Genomic DNA, 17,687 nt, shown 5'->3' on the forward strand with positions numbered 1-17,687 from the left:
ATCCAATACAAAAATGTATCGCCCAAGTCATCCCAGTATCAGGCATGGACGAGACGGATGGACACAAGTCAATTTTTCGAACGAGATATAAAATCCCATGTTCATTTTTTATTATTTTTTTGAACGAGATATCTCAAACAGATCAGATTACTCATTCGAGACAACTCGATATTTGGCATAAATGAGACGGGAAACTAAATTTTAAAACCACGATGCTATATTTAACATTGATTTTAGCATAAGTGTCTTTTAATGTACAAAAGCTGTCTTTTGGGGGATTTTTTTTTTTTTTTTTTTATCAAATTGCCATCCAAACAAATTTTTTAAAAAAATTATACATTGCCAAATATGATATTTTTATACTTTATTATCTCAAAAAATAAAATTGCTGAAGGCAAATTTAGAATTAACAATGGAGATACTCTAACCTCATCTCAAAGTAGAAGCTGAAACTATTCATCATCCTAGCTGAATTCATTATTATTATTATTATTATTTTATTTTTTAAAGAAAATCCAGTCTCAGCATCAACATTTTCCCAAAGAATTATATTCTCTTCCACCTTATATGGAGAAGATATCCGCCTCAGATGGACGATTTTATTTCCAACAAACCTCTGATAGACCATTAAGGTCGTAGCTCGCAACACGTTGGATTTCCTCCTCATTTTAAAATTCAAAATTTCACTTGATTGATTTAGAAAAAGTCAAATTAAAGAGACAGACAGGGTGGGCTAACGCCCGTTAAATTTAAATAATTTGAAAAAGAAATAATTACTTCCGTGTGTGGAGCACATGGTGAGATGGGCCCTACACACGGGCCAATTGAAGAATCAACTTGGTTCGTACACATGACATGTACAGTTGTTGGACTTGGACTTGGACTTCGTCCCGTGACCGTTACAAGTTCTTACAGATCCCTAGGAAAATCACAATCTCTAGGACCTTTTTTTTCCCCCCCCTTCTTTATCTCTTCTTCCGTGTGGTGCGTCTGAGGTGAAAAAAAAGTCCAAAAACAAACGCCTTTGAGAGATGAGTACCATCTCTAAGAAATCTGTGTTTTTCCTCTCAATTTCTCTACTGATCTCTAGAAAAGTACTGATCTCTAGAAAACCTGTGTATTATTTCTTCTTATCTGAAGAATCTTAAATGTCGTTTGACGTTAGAAAAATCCAAAACACGAGTCCCATCAAACAAACGGTCGATAATGGAGACTCTCCAGAAAATTTGCTTTTTTTTTCCCCCCTATTATCTCAACCGTTCGTTTAATAGAGAGCCTAAATAGTTATTTGATGACAGAAATGCCCTTCTATAAAGTCTAAAATTACCGATTGGCCTATTTTTACTCCAAAATAAAGCTGAGACCAAGAAAGGGAGAGAGAGAGAGAGGTCCAGTGTCCAGACACAGCGTGCATTACTGCTTTCAAGCGCCACGCGGTACAATTCACCTTTCACATCATTACTACTGTGTTCCAGCTGGCAGCCAAACCGAATCTCTAAAAACACGGTAGAGATTAACGGTTCAATTCCAGGCTGGAACGCAGGACCAGTGGCGCAAGTTAGCAAGAAGCGGGACAGAGGAGCACGTTAGCTCTTTAGCACTGAAAGGAGACGACGCCATTTTTTTTTTCTTTCTACAGTATGTCACTGCAACAATACACGTGTAGATCTAAAAAACACGACACTCGCAATTGTACATGTGCGAATTCCATGATCAACACACGTGCAAAATCAACGGTTAGAGGTGAGAAAAAAAGAGATGAGAGGATAAGAACAGAGAGAACCGATTAATGTCATCTAATTGCCGATTTTTCTGTGAAAACGAAATTTCTTGGCGTTCCTTTCGATTTCTTGCAAGTTGCGATGGCTTCGAATTGCCAAAACATCGCCTTTCTCGATTTCTAAAACTCTTTCGAAATCGTTAATCCCAGTCGAATCTACGATCACAACCAAAGAAGTAAAATTAAGCAATTTTTTTTTTAATTCCTTCAACAAAAATAAAAAATAAAAAATTAATCAGGACCTGCATTTTACCTATTTGTTTAGAAATCTTTCTAAAGCCATTAAAATGAAGCAAATCTGGAAAAAGAACACAAAGAATGGTAAGGATCGTCTTAAATTGCAGTAAAATCTAATCAAATCGAAGATTTTCAATTAATTATTATTACCTTTTTTAGGTGGATCGTAAGAACAAAGATAGAGAACGAGAAAACAGAAGATCATGAGAATCGGTATGAGATGAATCGATTTCTCGGTTCGAGAAGTCGATTTTCGATGGTGAATCTTCTCTACTTTGTTCTCCTCTTCGTCATCCACAACTACGTCTCCTCCATCCTTTCGCTTCTGTTCTTCTTCATCGAGTTTCTCTTCTTTTCCTCCATGGATATGGAGCTTCGAACCAGGCGAACTGAGAGACTGCCTTTGCATGCTTAGCTGTTAGAGAGAGAGAGAGAGACTGCTTTTGGCTCTGTGAGCTAAAAATCACTCTTGATCCATGGCCTTTAATAAAGATTTTTTTTCCATTTTTGCCCTTTATTGTGATCTTTAATTACATAACTTTTTTTTTCTATTATTAAATGATACCGTGTAATATTTATGGAACTGAGGATCGCTTTTAATTCTAAAACCAAAAATTATTTTTCCGATTATACTCAACTATTAAAAAAATCACTTTCAAACTAACGGCTGAGATAGGATGATATTCTTAGAGATTCTTCTCCGAAACGAATCTCTAAGAAGAATATGTTAAGGAATCTTTGTTTTTCTTTTTCCTTCCATCTCAACCGTTCTCCACCAAGCCTCGCTTGAGTATAAAAAAGTAAAAAAAAAATAACAAAAACAAGTTGAAAATTTCTAAAATTAAAAGGATCGTGAGAACTAGAGTAAATTTTTGTTGTGAAAGTTGTGTACCAAAGTCTTTGGGTCCTTCTATATTAATTTAGATTTCAGACCCGGTTGAACAATCAAGCGAAGATCTACCAATCATGATGACATTGGATGTATTACGTGGCATTTTGTGGTTGGATTACTTCACACAAAAAAGTTGATCTAAGATAGAGAAATGGCTGTTATATTACTGTAACCATAAATAAACCAAGAAAATGTTCCTGCTGTTAATTTTTAAAGGGAAGTAAAAATAAAAAGGAAAATTACTAAGCACAAGCCCAGAACTACAACCAGAAACTTGAATGATTTTGAGATACTTCAGGGTTTTAGTGAAAATTAGAGATACCATCCTATGTGTTCAACTTTGTGAATCTCTTGACTTTGGTCTTGCAACATAGACTAATATAAATGACTAAAACACTCTCATCTTCAATCTCATGAGTCATGACCGTTAGGGGTGCACATGGTTCGGATTTTGACAAAATTCGAACCGACCCAAATATGATCAGTTCTACAAATTTAGAACAGAACCAATCCAATTACCCTATAGAACTGAACCAATCCAAATCAATCTTGGTTCGAATTAGTTCGAATTGATTCTCGGTTCTCTTATTCTCAAAATAGAAAAACTGGTATTTTTTCTTTCAAAAAATGAATTCTTTGGATCAGATAATAAATAATACCTATTTTTAAAATGAAAATGATTTTATGATTAAATTTTGACTGAAATCTATATAAATTGAAAATTAGAGGAAGTTCAATGAGACTTAAAAAATTTACAATTTAAAAATTGGTATTTTGGATGGATTAGTAAGGAAACTAATCCATAAATGGTAGATTAACATATCCAAATATAGGTTCATATAATATATATTTCATCTAACAAACACAGCATAAAGGTTCTCGTAAAACAACAAGGAATCAAACTCTTTAAGAAAGTTTTTCCATAAATGAATAGATCCATTTGAGAGTTGAGAGGGAGATTTGTGCACATTTTTTTTAATGAGTTTTTGTTAGAAAAAAATAGAGGAGATGAAGTTGAAGACTCTGATGAGTAACTTCTTCGTAACATACAAATACAGTTGAGAGAGAGAAAGAGATGGGTTACCTCTTCGTTTTCCAACGAGGTAGCAAGGTCGCGAGTGGCTAGGTGAGGGAGACAAACGATGGCTAGATTTTCTTCAAACTTGAAGAAGAGAAAAATAGAGAATAGAAGAATGAAACTAAGAAAGGGATTTGTTTTTAAATAAATAAATAAATATATTATAATAGATACTTTGGATTAGTTCGGTTCTCGAATTGATTTGGTTCTATTATACCCCTAATCCGGAACCTAACCAAAACAATCGGATTTTTTTTTTACAATCCGCACCCGAACCAAACCATGCTCAATCCGAACCAATCCAATCTAAAAGGCTTCGGATTGGTTCGGTTCTCGAATTTACCCAATCCAATGTGCACCCCTAATGACCGTGATTCTTTTTTTTTATTTAATCAAAAGCCATTTTCTTTAATCTCTAACATGATTTTTTTCTTTAGAATTGTGATAATTTGACCACTGCACATGGCACACTCAATTGACTCTTCTGATGTGACAAGTTCAAGAACCGTATTGTATATGCCCCAGGATACAAAATTGTACTTCCTCATAAAAATATTTATCCTAAGGGAACCAGAGATCTCAAGGCATACAGATCTACGATTTCCAAACTTGTCACGTCAGGAGAGTCGATTGAGTGTGCCACATGGGGTAGTCAAATTATTACAACTCTTTTCTTTAACCAATTGAGCTGCTTCAAACTTCTCCTTGACCTAGGGGTGTATAAAATATACGTTAGTCGACCCGAAATTAAAAATACCTGAACCAAATCGAACCCAGTAAAATACCTGATACTCATTACTTGTCACCCGATATCCGTAAAATATTCAGAATTTTCAGTTTAAGATATTTAGAAATGTCTTATATAATTTGTCCGTACTCAATTTTTATAATTAAAAAAAAAAATTAATATAGTAAGATTTATATATTTATAAATTTGAACTTTAGTTTAGATTTAAACTTTAAAGTTAAATCAACCTATATTAAAATCAAACTTTAAATTAAAATATTTTAATACATGCTTGAACCTATACCTAAAAAATCGGATTTGGGTAGGTATGGGTGTACCCTTTTTATCTTTACCCATACTCAAAAATTAATGGGTTGATTTCGGTTTCATGTATACCTGACCCATAGCCAAAAAATCAGGTCGGGTTTAGTTTGAGGTACCCAAATGCACACCCTTGCCTCGACCCATCATCTTCAAAGTTCAAACTCTTGGCAAAAATCCTTTAATTCAAGTTGAGAGTTTGGGCAACTGGGCTCAACCTGAACCCCAAGCTGTATAATAATATATAAATATTTTGTATTAAGTATGTCTTGTTTAAGGTATAAAATTCTTTCCTAATCAAACTAAAATAGGTTTATTCAAATAGCTCAATCCATCTAAAACTACCTAACTTTAGCTAATCCAGGCTTAAGTCGAATTTAGAAGTTGAAGCTCGAATTGAACTTGGGTTAATGAGTTTAGGTCCAATGCTCGGGTCAAGTTGAGCTCTGGTTGAGGGTTCTATTACTAAAGTTGAGTCTGCGCCCAGCCTCCAACCCACCCTAAATACCTAGGTTGCAACCCTTGATTTTAACCTTCCCTTTATAACTCCCATACTACACGTTTGTTTTTTCTACTTCAAAAATCTTATCTTGTTATCAAGGTTTGTAGGTCGACGTAGATAAAATCTTATGATACAAACTAAGGGTAAAAATTTGTATCGAAGAGATTGAAGATGTTTGATTTTTTAGAAAAGAAAAATCAAGGGTTTTTAGACCTACTTATGTTATTTTTTATTAGCCTATTAGAGCAATCTGATGTCAAGGTGCATGCAGTGAGTTTGAAATACAGGGGTATCTCAAATATTAACTAAAATGTGGAGGGTTATGCCTAAATCACCCGTTATTATATTATAAGTTTTGGGTATTGTTTTGTAAATACCAACAGATACTGATTTTAAGATTTTAACCGTCAAATATAGACATATAGTGACTTTGAAAAATCTTACGTCAGCCATTATAGTGATGCGTGATTGGCAATCAAGCTTATTCAAAAGTCCACTGTTGACTCTCTGATGTGAAAGTTGATTATAATGATACATAGAGCACATGTAGGATTACTTGTGGGAAAAAATTAGATTGGTCATCATCATCTACGGCTATACTTCCATCATCCCATCAATATATCAAAAATAAATATATATATAGGGTCAGGTTCAAGGGCCATGTGAGAAAACATGTAAGAAAACTTTCGTTTTTCAAAATAAGGGTTAGAGGTTTTGGATTGAGCTGATTTTTTGCAAGGATGGTCACTATGATGAAAAGATCATCCTCACAAAAAATCAGCTCAATCAGAACTTCTAAATCCATCAAAAGTGATTTACAAATTAATGATAAAAATTGGTAAAAAATCGACGGTCCACATTCTAAATCACTTTTAATGGGGTTAGAAGTTTCAGATTAGGCTGATTTTTTTTTTTTGGATGATCTTCCCATCATAGAGATCATCCTCACAAAAAATCAGCTCAATCCAAAATTTCTAACCCATATTTTAAAATTTTATTTACCGTCGAAAGTTTTCTTACATATTTTCTCACATGGCCCTTGAACCTGACCCATATATATATATATATGGAAATGTTCAGCACCCTAAGTTTTACCACACACTTTAACAAACATTTTTTTGTCCTACATGGGTTATAAGTTTTGGAATGGGCTGATTTTTGGTGAGGATGATCTCTATAATTAGAAGATCATCCTCCCCAAAAATCAGCCCATTCTGAAATGTTTAGCCCCATGTTTACACGTCGAAAAATCGTGGACCGTCCATTTTTTGTAAATCATTTTTGATGGGGTTAGAAGTTTTGGAATGAGCTGATTTTTGGTGAGGATGATCTCCTCACCATAGAGATCATCCTCACCAAAATCAGTCCATTCCAAAACTTCTAACCCATGTAAGACAAAACACGTTTGTTAAAGTGTGTGGTAAAGCTTAGGGTTCTGAACGGGACCCTATATATATATATATGGGAAATGTTCAGCACCCTAAGTTTTACCACACATTTTAACAAACGTTTTTTGTCCTACATGGGTCATAAGTTTTGGAATGGGCTGATTTTTGGTGAGGATGATCTCTATGATTAGAAGATCATCCTCCCTAAAAATCAACCCATTCCGAAATGTTTAGCCCCATGTTTACAAGTTGAAAAATCGTGGACCGTCCATTTTTTGTAAATCATTTTTGATGGGGTTAGAAGTTTTGGAATGAGCTGATTTTTGGTGAGGATGATCTCCTCACCATAGAGATCATCCTCACCAAAAATCAGCCCATTTCAAAACTTCTAACTCATGTAAGACAAAACACATTTGTTAAAGTGTGTGGTAAAACTTAGGGTGCTGAACGGGACCCTATATATATATATATATGGGAAATGTTCAGCAACAAACATTTTGACAAACATTTTGGCAAAACATTTTTCAAAATATGGGTTAGAGGTTTTGGAATGGGCTGATTTTTGGTGAGGATGATCTCTACGGTGAGGAGATCATCATCACCAAAAATCAGCCCATTCCAAAACTTCTAACCCCATCAAAAATGGTTTACAAAAAATGGATAGTCCACAATTTTTCAACTTGTAAACTGGGACTAGAAGTTTTGGAATGGGCTGATTTTTGATGAGGATGATCTCCTCACCGTAGAGATCATCCTCACCAAAAATCAGACCATTCCAAAACCTCTAACCCATGTTTTGAAAAATGTTTTTCCAAAATGTTTGTCAAAATGTTTGTTGCTGAACGGGACCCTATATATATATATATATATATATATGGGTCCCGTTCCCCACCCTAAGTTTTACCCTACACTTTAACAAACGTGTTTTGTCTTACATGAGTTAGAAGTTTTGGAATGGGCTGATTTTTGGTGAGCATGATCTCTATGGTGAGGAGATCATCCTCACCAAAAATCAGCTCATTCCAAAACTTCTAACCCCATCAAAAATGATTTATAAAAAATGGACGGTCCACGATTTTTCAACTTGTAAACATGGGGCTAAATTTTTTGGAATGAGCTGATTTTTGGTGAGGATGATCTTCTAATCATAGAGATCATCCTCACCAAAAATCAGCCCATTCCAAAACTTCTAACCCCATCAAAAATGGTTTACAAAAAATGGATAGTCCACAATTTTTCAACTTGTAAACTGGGACTAGAAGTTTTTGAATGGGCTGATTTTTGATGAGGATGATCTCCTCACCGTAGAGATCATCCTCACCAAAAATCAGACCATTCCAAAACCTCTAACCCATGTTTTGAAAAATGTTTTTCCAAAATGTTTGTCAAAATGTTTGTTGCTGAACGGGACCCTATATATATATATATATATATATATGGGTCCCGTTCCCCACCCTAAGTTTTACCCTACACTTTAACAAACGTGTTTTGTCTTACATGAGTTAGAAGTTTTGGAATGGGCTGATTTTTGGTGAGCATGATCTCTATGGTGAGGAGATCATCCTCACCAAAAATCAGCTCATTCCAAAACTTCTAACCCCATCAAAAATGATTTATAAAAAATGGACGGTCCACGATTTTTCAACTTGTAAACATGGGGCTAAATTTTTTGGAATGAGCTGATTTTTGGTGAGGATGATCTTCTAATCATAGAGATCATCCTCACCAAAAATCAGCCCATTCCAAAACTTCTAACCCATGTAGGACAAAACACGTTTGTTAAAGTGTAGGGTAAAGCTTAGGGTGTTGAACATTTCCCTATATATATATATATAGGGTCCCGGTCGCCACCCTTAGTTTTACCACACACTTTAACAAACGCGTTTTGTCTTACATGGGTTAGAAGTTTCGAAATGAGCTGATTTTTGGTGAGGAGATCATCCTCACCAAAAATCAGCTCATTCCAAAACTTCTAACCCCATCAAAATTGATTTACAAAAAATGGACGGTCCACGATTTTTCAACGTGTAAACATGGGGCTAAACATTTCGGAATGGGCTGATTTTTGGGGAGGATGATCTTCTAATCATAGAGATCATCCTCACCAAAAATCAGCTCATTCCAAAACTTCTAACCCATGTAGGACAAAAAACGTTTGTTAAAGTGTGTGGTAAAACTTAGGGTGCTGAGCATTTCCCATATATATATATATAATATATATATATATAGGGGACGGTTCAGCAGCCCTAAAGTTTGCCAAGTTTGGTGCCAAACATTTTTCAAAATATGGGTTAGAAGCTTTGGAATGAGCTGATTTTTTGCGAGGATGATCTCTATGATGAGGAGATCATCCTCACCAAAAATCAGCCTATTCCAAAACTTCTAACCTCATCAAAAGTGATTTACAAAAAATTGGACGGTCCACGATTCTTCAACTTGTAAACTAGGGTTAGAAGTTTCAAAATGAGCTGATGTTTTGTGAGGATGATCTCTTCACCGTAGAGATCATCCTCACAAAAAATCAGCCTATTCCAAAACTTCTAACCCCATCAAAAGTGATTTACAAAAAATGTTTGGCACCAAACTTGGCAAACTTTAGGGCTGCCGAACTGCTCCCATATATATATATATATATATATATAGGGTAGCGTTCAAGGGCAAACTTTTTAGCAAACTTTTTGACAAAACATTTTTCAAAACATGGGTTAGAGACTTTGGAATGGGCTGATTTTTGGTGAGGATGATCTCTACGGTGAGTTGATCATCCTCAACAAAAATCAGCCCATTCCAAAACTTCTAACCCATGTTTACTAGTTGAAAAATCGTGGACCGTCCATTTTTTGTAAACTGTTTTTGATGGGGTTAGAAGTTTTGGAATGGGCTGATTTTTGGTGATGATGATCTCCTCACCATAGAGATCATCCTCACCAAAAATCAGCCCATTCCAAAACCTCTAACTCATGTTTTGAAAAATGTTTTGCCAAAAAGTTGGCCATTGAACGCTCCCCATATATATATATATATGTATGTATGTATATGGATTAGGATCCGTATACACATAAAGCTACTCATAAAGCTACAACGTGTTTTGCCTTATATGGGCAAAAATGTTTGGAATGGGCTGATTTTTTGTGAGAATGATCTCTATGGTGAGGAGATCATCCTTGCCAAAAATCAGCCCATTATGAAACTTCTAGCCCCATGTTTACAACTTGAAAATTTTTAGACCGTCCAATTTTTGTAAATCAATTTTGATGGGGTTAGAAGTTTTGGAATGGAATGATTTTTTGCAAAGATGATCCCCTTACTATAGAGATCATCCTCACAAAAAAAACAGCCCATTCCGAAATATAAGACAAAAACGTTGTAGCTTTATGAGTAGCTTTACGTGTCTACGGAACCTAACCCTATACATATATATATATATATATTTAATGTGTTAAAATTAAATAAGAAAGTAAAATAGTTGTATTAAGGGTCCGATCCAATGCATAGTAAACAAATATGAATTCCTACAATTAGGATTTAGACATATTCTTGAGGAGTTATGAACTCGTGATAATCGGACTCTCCCATGTGACATACTCAAAATACTCTCCTTATGTGATATGTGCTAGAACCATAGATTTTTATGCATTGGGATACACATATGCACATCTCCATAAATATGTGCAATTATGTATCCCGATAAATATGTGCAATTATGTATCTGAGGGAAAAAGATATATGATTCTAGCACATGCCACATCATGAGAGTATTTTGAATATGCCACATGGGGAGCCAGAAAATTGGTACTCTTCTTTGAATACATATCTCATTCCCATCTTTGGATTTTGTGTTTAAATGATTGGGATTTCATGTTATTCATAAATTAATGGATATTTTTATTTTTTATGATGGGGAGATTGATAATTATATTTTAAAATTATAAAAAATGCCTTTTTGTTGAAATAATAATAATAATAAAAAAATCAATCACAAGTCTTTGACCCAATAATCAATTGTGCCATGAAAAAACCCCCATCCATTATTCTAGGATCAAGAATTTGAAATTCCTAAACCTTTCTGATGACAATCCATGAGATTGGCTTGATAAATCAAACCTTGGGATCCAAAGGTCAGAACGACTATGGCACTCATTCCACATAATAACATAGCTAGTCGACACATGGATAATGATACATGGGGAAAGATTAAGAGGATTTTTGTTTGGAAGTTGAAGAAAAAGATACTTAGGTCGTTTCCAATTAGTCTCCAAGAGAAAGTCCAATCAAGAGGCAATGTCAGCTTCAAAAAATTAAAAAGTGGGGGAAGGGGTGGGGACAAATGGAGAGGGAATTGAGGGAGTGGGCATGTAATTAGTTGAAAATATAGGAGTATCTCAAAGTTATGTGTGGGCAGTTGCTTCCATTAACTCCTTACTAGCTCCATCCCTAACGATGCATTAGCCCTTTGATGAATTTAGTGCCAAAAAATTGCATGACCTACATCTCACATTGTTTGCCACATTGAAAATTTTCTTGATCATGATAAGTCATGACGTTATGACCCACCTTTGAAATAATATATACATTATAATTAGATATTCAAATTTAGGAATTTTGTTATGGATTTTGTGAAGAATTTTTCCGTCTACCTGACACCTTGAGATCCTCAAAACTTTCAACCCCCACTCTTGATCACTGATGTGATATTTGTCAAAGATGTTCTGACACCTAAGTCAATTCAATGTTTACTTTTTTAGTTGGAATATCCTCAAGAACTAAAATCTTACAACACAGTAAAATTGTTAAAATCCAACTATTAAAAATTTCCAATGAGAGTCGATGTTGGTCATTTGCTATAGATTCATATGTCTAGTCCCCAAAACTAGGGTTGTCAATGGATCGGATCATACTCGAACCTTGATCCAATAACTCCGAGTTTAGATCGATGTTTTGGATTCCGATAAGGTGTTAGAAAGTATATAAATTATATTATATATTTATTGAGATGTATGAAGTATATATAGATTTTGTATATAAATTCATATTTGACTTTATCCGGACCCTGTCCGATTGTTGATGGATTGGATTTGGATCTTAATATTGAGTTCCGATAAAAACATGATTTGATAAGAATATGATCTGATACTTATCGGTTCAATCTCAGATCCAATCTAATCCATATTGGATCGGTACCAAATCAACTCTAATTCGATCCGGATCGAATCCATTGACAGTCCTACTCTAAACTATAAAAGTATTGAAACTCGGGAACTAAAAAAAGGGGAAGTAAAAGAAAAGAGTCATGCTGGAGTAACATTGATCTTGATGAAAAGCATCTATGGTTCCTACACACTTCCACGATAGAAATGTCCCCCATGATGTCCCCCACAATATTACTTTAACATTATCCAAAAGAAAAGAATGAAAAGTAAGATACCAATACTACAACAAATAAAACATAAAAAAATGCATATAGAGACTTAATTTAATTTAGAGTCAATGTTGGAGTGACCTCAGTAAGGACACCTTGACGTGGTAGTGCATGCATGTCCATAGATCCGTTTTACTTGTATCTTAGAGAAGGCATATCTGTAGGCATGCACACGCCACCACGCCAAGTTTGCTCTCGTGTGCCCCCAGGTCACTCCAACATAATTTTAGGTAAGCATCTTAATTCTTGTATTTACTGTGGTAGGCAAGGGCGGAGCTAATAAGGAGTTGGTGGGGGCAAATTGCCCCCATAGAACTTTGAGACACCCCTATATTTTCAACTAATTACATGCCTTATTTGTCCCTACTCCCCCTACCTCTCTCCCCATTTGCCCCCACACCCTCACCTCCCTCCAATTTTTGCCTCCCCTTTTCAATTTTTTGTTGATGACATTGCCTCTTGAACGGGCCTTCTCATATACTAATTGAAAATGACATAAATATCTTTTTCTTCAATTTCTAACTAAAAGCCTCTGTATTTCTCCCTAAAACCGTTCATCTTCAAGTTCTTCAACTATACAATTAATCATAGTTTGCCCCCTCTACAAGAAAATCCTAGCTCCGCCCATGCTGGTAAGTAAATTAATTGGTCCCCAACATTCAATGGGCCAAAAGAACAAGACATACAACAAACAAAAAAGAAAAAGGAAAAGGAAAGGGAAAAGGAAAAGAAATGATGATTTAGACACACCAGTGACTAGTCCACATTGTAGTTAATATTTGAGATAACCCCTTTGTTTTTTAAACAATGACATATCCATTGACTTAGGTCTTCTTTGAAAAACTTATAATGATTAAAATGCCCTATCTTCAAACTTTAGTCAAAATCCTTAATCTTTCTCCCCTAAATCTGACTTCTAAGGTAAATTATTTTTAATTTGTCCACTCAACCTTGTCTTCCACATTTTGCAAATCGCCTTTGATTTCTTTTTACTTAAAACCACTGTCTTTCATTTATGCAAAAATCCTATCTTGTATTTTGAGGTTTTAAATATTAAATGAGATGAGTACTAAGGTTGAAGAGGAGAGTAAAATCTTTTACTAGGGAAAAAAATATTTTGATTAGGAGTTGAAGACATTAGGTTTTGATCGAAGGTTGAAAATGTGGACATTTAAGTCATTTCATTTGCTTGTCAAAGACGACCTTTGTAAAAGGAGGGACAATAATTAGTTAGAACCAAATTGTGTGGAGGCAAGTCTAAATCACCCCCAAAAGATAAAAAGAAAAGAAAATATTGATTGAGACTTTAAGATGATCTACAAGCATCTTAAGAGATGGATTTTGAAATTCACTATTAAACAAGAAAAAAATAAATAAAAATTTTCAATCTAGTGGAAATGATCTTAATTCTCTCTCTGAAAAGAAACCTAAGTAATGTTATTCCGTCTACTCTTCTTCTCTCTCATACTCTCAATAATTTTATTCATATTTGTAAGAATCAATTAATTCCCCCACCCCCACCCCAAATAAAAAAGAAAATAATAGAGGTATCCAATTGGTTGAATTTATCTTTATACCCTTATTTTGAAATTGAAATAAATCCTAAACCTTAAATATAATTCTAATTTTTTTCATATCTTGTTATCTTTGGATTGAGAGAAATGAAGAGAAGAGAAAATAAATGAGTTTTTCTCCATTTCTCTTGTTTGGATTGTTAAGTAGAGAGAGAAGAGAAAATAATTAGAGAGAAGAGGAGAGAAAAAAATATAAGTTCTCTTTCTCTCCAAAAGTGGAGAGAAGATGAGAGAAATTGAGAGAAAAAAATATAAGTTCTCTTTCTCTCCAAAAGTGGAGAGAAGATGAGAGAAATTGAGAGAAATCCTTTTAAACTATTTTATAATTCCAACTCTACCCCTAGATCACTTCTAAGATATTTTAAAATTCCAAAGTTGTCCCAAGTTCTCTCATATCAATCCAAATATGATGGACAGAAATTGAGTTTCTCTTCTTTTTAATGAGTTTCTTTTCTCTCCACTACTCTCAATCCTAACATAGTCTTAAGGTTCACAAGAATGCTTCAAAATAAATGGAAGGGAGCAACTCTTTTGCAAAGTTGACCCCATGCACCCCAATCTTAAACCAATTGCGCATCATCACTTGAAAAAAAGCCTCTTGCATATAATTGGTATGCAATCAACTAATACCCATTTTGGTAAAAATAACCAAATATCAACATCATTATATTGTTTTTTATTGTTGTTGTAATGAGGTGGTCCCTGTGGTAGCAAGTTGGCCCAATTTAGTTTGTTGGACTGACCCAGACAGCCAACCTTATCCAACATGACTAATCCTCAGACTGCATACACCATCTCACCATGTCACATGAAACCAGTTAAGTAGCCACCTTTTTTATTTGGGGGGGGATATATAGAGATTCGAAGTCATGACGTGGGAAGCACATCCAGTTGCTTCTTACCATCTCAACTAACCCCCAGTGGGTAAATCATTATATTATTATTGTATAAAATAAAAAATAAAAAAAAGTTAGGATTCACGTTCAACCCATTTAAATATATTTCAAAAAATTGAAAATTCAACAACCCCACTTATAATTGGCATAAAGTTAAAAAGTAACAAATATTTTTGAGCAATTGAATCAACTCTTTTAATCAATTATTGTATTATTCCATACATTTGTATATAGCTCATAAAATATTTGATGAGTTGCTAACCATCGGTTAGGAAGACAAAATCATTCATAACCTTTTCTATTAGTCTCTAAGAAAAGACTAAGGTCAAGGGATGTATCATCAATTAGATGAAATATAGGGGTATATTAAATGTTAACCAAAATCCAATGGGGGATTGTCTGAATAACACTTAATTGATATGGGGGGGGGGGGGGGGGGGGGGGGGGGGGGGGGGGGGGCGCCATTTGCACACATAAATGCTCAACGTACCCGGCTTACTTGTTGCACCCACCTAAAAATTGTCCTTTCTCATGGTACCCACTTAATTAAAATAGAGAGATTTACCGGTCAGACCTATCTGTTGCAATCTTATTACAATAACTCCCCTACTTTCACAAGTTCGTTACCTGCACAAACCTTACTTTATGAATCATGCTACCATGACTAATTTAGTAAGATTTTAAATCTTGCTAAGATTCAATAGGCCCACATGGAAAATCAAATTAGAAATCCAACCATACAGACTTATATATTGCATGTAAAACTCATATTCAATAGAAAAAACTGAAAGAAAAAATATTTTTGATCTTTATCGTAGATGTTAAAAATGGATGGATATCGAACTCCTAAATTTGAAATTAAAATTTAACAATAAAAATTAATTTTTTTTTAAGTTCTTAGAATTTGTTTCCTTTATAATCTTGTATGTCAAACCTTAAAATTCTGGACTTCGTACCGTATTTAGTCCTAAGAGGGGGTGGGGTGAATAGCATAATTAAAATTTTCTTTTCGATTTATCTAATTTTAACTCAGATTGATAATTTGACTATGTGTTCTAAGTTATTTACTTAATCTCAATTTTATACTTATGTTTCTAAAATACATTTAATGAAAATACACTTGCGATAAAAATATTCATTTCATCATGTTATTCAATGGTTCATTTATATAAGATTTACTTATTCAGCATTCATGGCATCTCATGACATACAAGGCATTCAAGTGTAAATTGCATAATAATAAAACATCTATGTGAGATAAGACTATAATGGTTCGGCTATGTGTTTATATTCATTCTCATGGCTTATCTTTAAGTTGCAACGCAATTGATGTTCACTTAGAATCTAAACATTCATGGCATAACATATATAACATAATATTCATTCATCTAAGTGTAAATTAATAAAAGCATTTTCACAAATAAGAGACAAGCATTTTATAATGGTTCGGCAATATGCCTACATCCACTTCCAAGATTCTTAAGTAAGAACTTGGTGTCCACTATCAAAGAGGTTTATAATTCACCTCGAACCTTTTACATATAATTTTTATACCTAGGTTAAAATCCAAACCCTTAAAATCGAGATAACTCATCCTCTCATAATTTGTGAGTTTTATACCTCGAAAACTCATGAACCTCAACTCTTGTTAAGAATATTTAATTATAACAAGAGATTGGTTTTTGAAGGCTGAACTAAGTAACCACTTAAAATATTTTTAAAAATAAAAACAAAATCAAATGCTCACTCAACTCTATAAGGTTTGCCAATAGAGATCTTGAGTTTTTTTAAATCCTTGAGTCCATAAGAGTTTTTTGACGATCCGATGTTCTAATCACGTCTTCAAGTTATTCGGCTCTTCGTGCTTCACTCATTTCTTCAATATCAGCTCCTTTCTCTAATAGATGTGCCAATATGTGTAAGGATTGAGGGAATATGAAGAGGGGATTGAATCAAAGAAAGGGCTTATGTTGAATGAGATTTTAACTAAGTTTTGAACTTTCCAATGTGTAGAGAATACTCTCTAAATAAGAGAGGGGAGATCACAAGTTCTTTAGAGATCAATCCAACCAACAAATGAACTCAAGAATGAGTTTTAAAGTATTTGAGGTCATTTTCGGAGCTTAATAGTAAAAAATATGATCATTTAGCTTTTATTTATTGACGACGGCGTCAATAGCCACAAGGGTGGCATAGGAATAATTACATAAATGCTCTTGAATGGTATTTTGGCCATAACTTTCAAACGGTAGCTCCGTTTCACATGCCTTTTGGGGATTTGATAGATCTTACTATGAAAAGCATCCCTAAACTGCTACCAAGGGGTTGACCATGATAAAAATGAGTGAAATGATCAAAATATCCTTTTTCTATTTCTTGTTAAAACGAGCTTTCAGGAAATCCGACGACAAAACGATTCGAAGGTATATTAGATTTTACCTATATAATACCACTAAAAAAACACCAAGGATAGAAGATGATTTTAGGGCGGTCAAATCTCTAATGTCCCCTCTATAATCATTTTAGTTCCCTAAATGTTCAATGAGAGAACGGGTCGAGGAAAAAGTTTTCCTAATCACTATGGGTCTACCTCTCAATCATCTTAGTGTTAAGGAGTGGTCTTAAGTAGTCTCATTACCTTTTAGGCTTTGTGCATACTTATAAGAGCTTTTTGTTAAGGTACGTGCAATTGATCAATTTTTCTAGAGTCTTCTTATGTCTTCAATGGCAAATCGATCAGACACTTAACGTATGTCTTGGGATTGAAAAAATATGGAACTTACAAAACCATGTTTTTGGACGCAAATTAATGTGATTAGAATCCACTCCAAGGTATGTTAAGTAACAAATTAAATGCAAAAACATTAGCAATT

At 34.2% G+C, this 17,687-nt stretch overlaps 1 protein-coding gene across 1 annotated transcript; it reads right to left on the minus strand.

The window, feature by feature from the left end:
• Positions 1-956: 956 nt before the first annotated feature.
• LOC147391614 (ribosome maturation factor) lies at positions 957-2,487 on the minus strand. Its single transcript, XM_086460050.1, has 3 exons — positions 2,168-2,487; positions 2,034-2,078; positions 957-1,936 (listed from the first exon to the last, which is right to left on the minus strand). The coding sequence occupies exons 1-3, from the start codon at positions 2,424-2,426 to the stop codon at positions 1,797-1,799; spliced, it is 444 nt and encodes a 147-aa protein (XP_086316176.1). The 5' UTR covers positions 2,427-2,487; the 3' UTR covers positions 957-1,796.
• Positions 2,488-17,687: the final 15,200 nt, after the last annotated feature.

The sequence above is a fragment of the Akebia trifoliata genome, chromosome 11 (genome assembly GCF_017979445.1).
Source record: "Akebia trifoliata isolate Shusen 1 chromosome 11, ASM1797944v1, whole genome shotgun sequence".
Lineage (NCBI taxonomy): Eukaryota > Viridiplantae > Streptophyta > Magnoliopsida > Ranunculales > Lardizabalaceae > Akebia > Akebia trifoliata.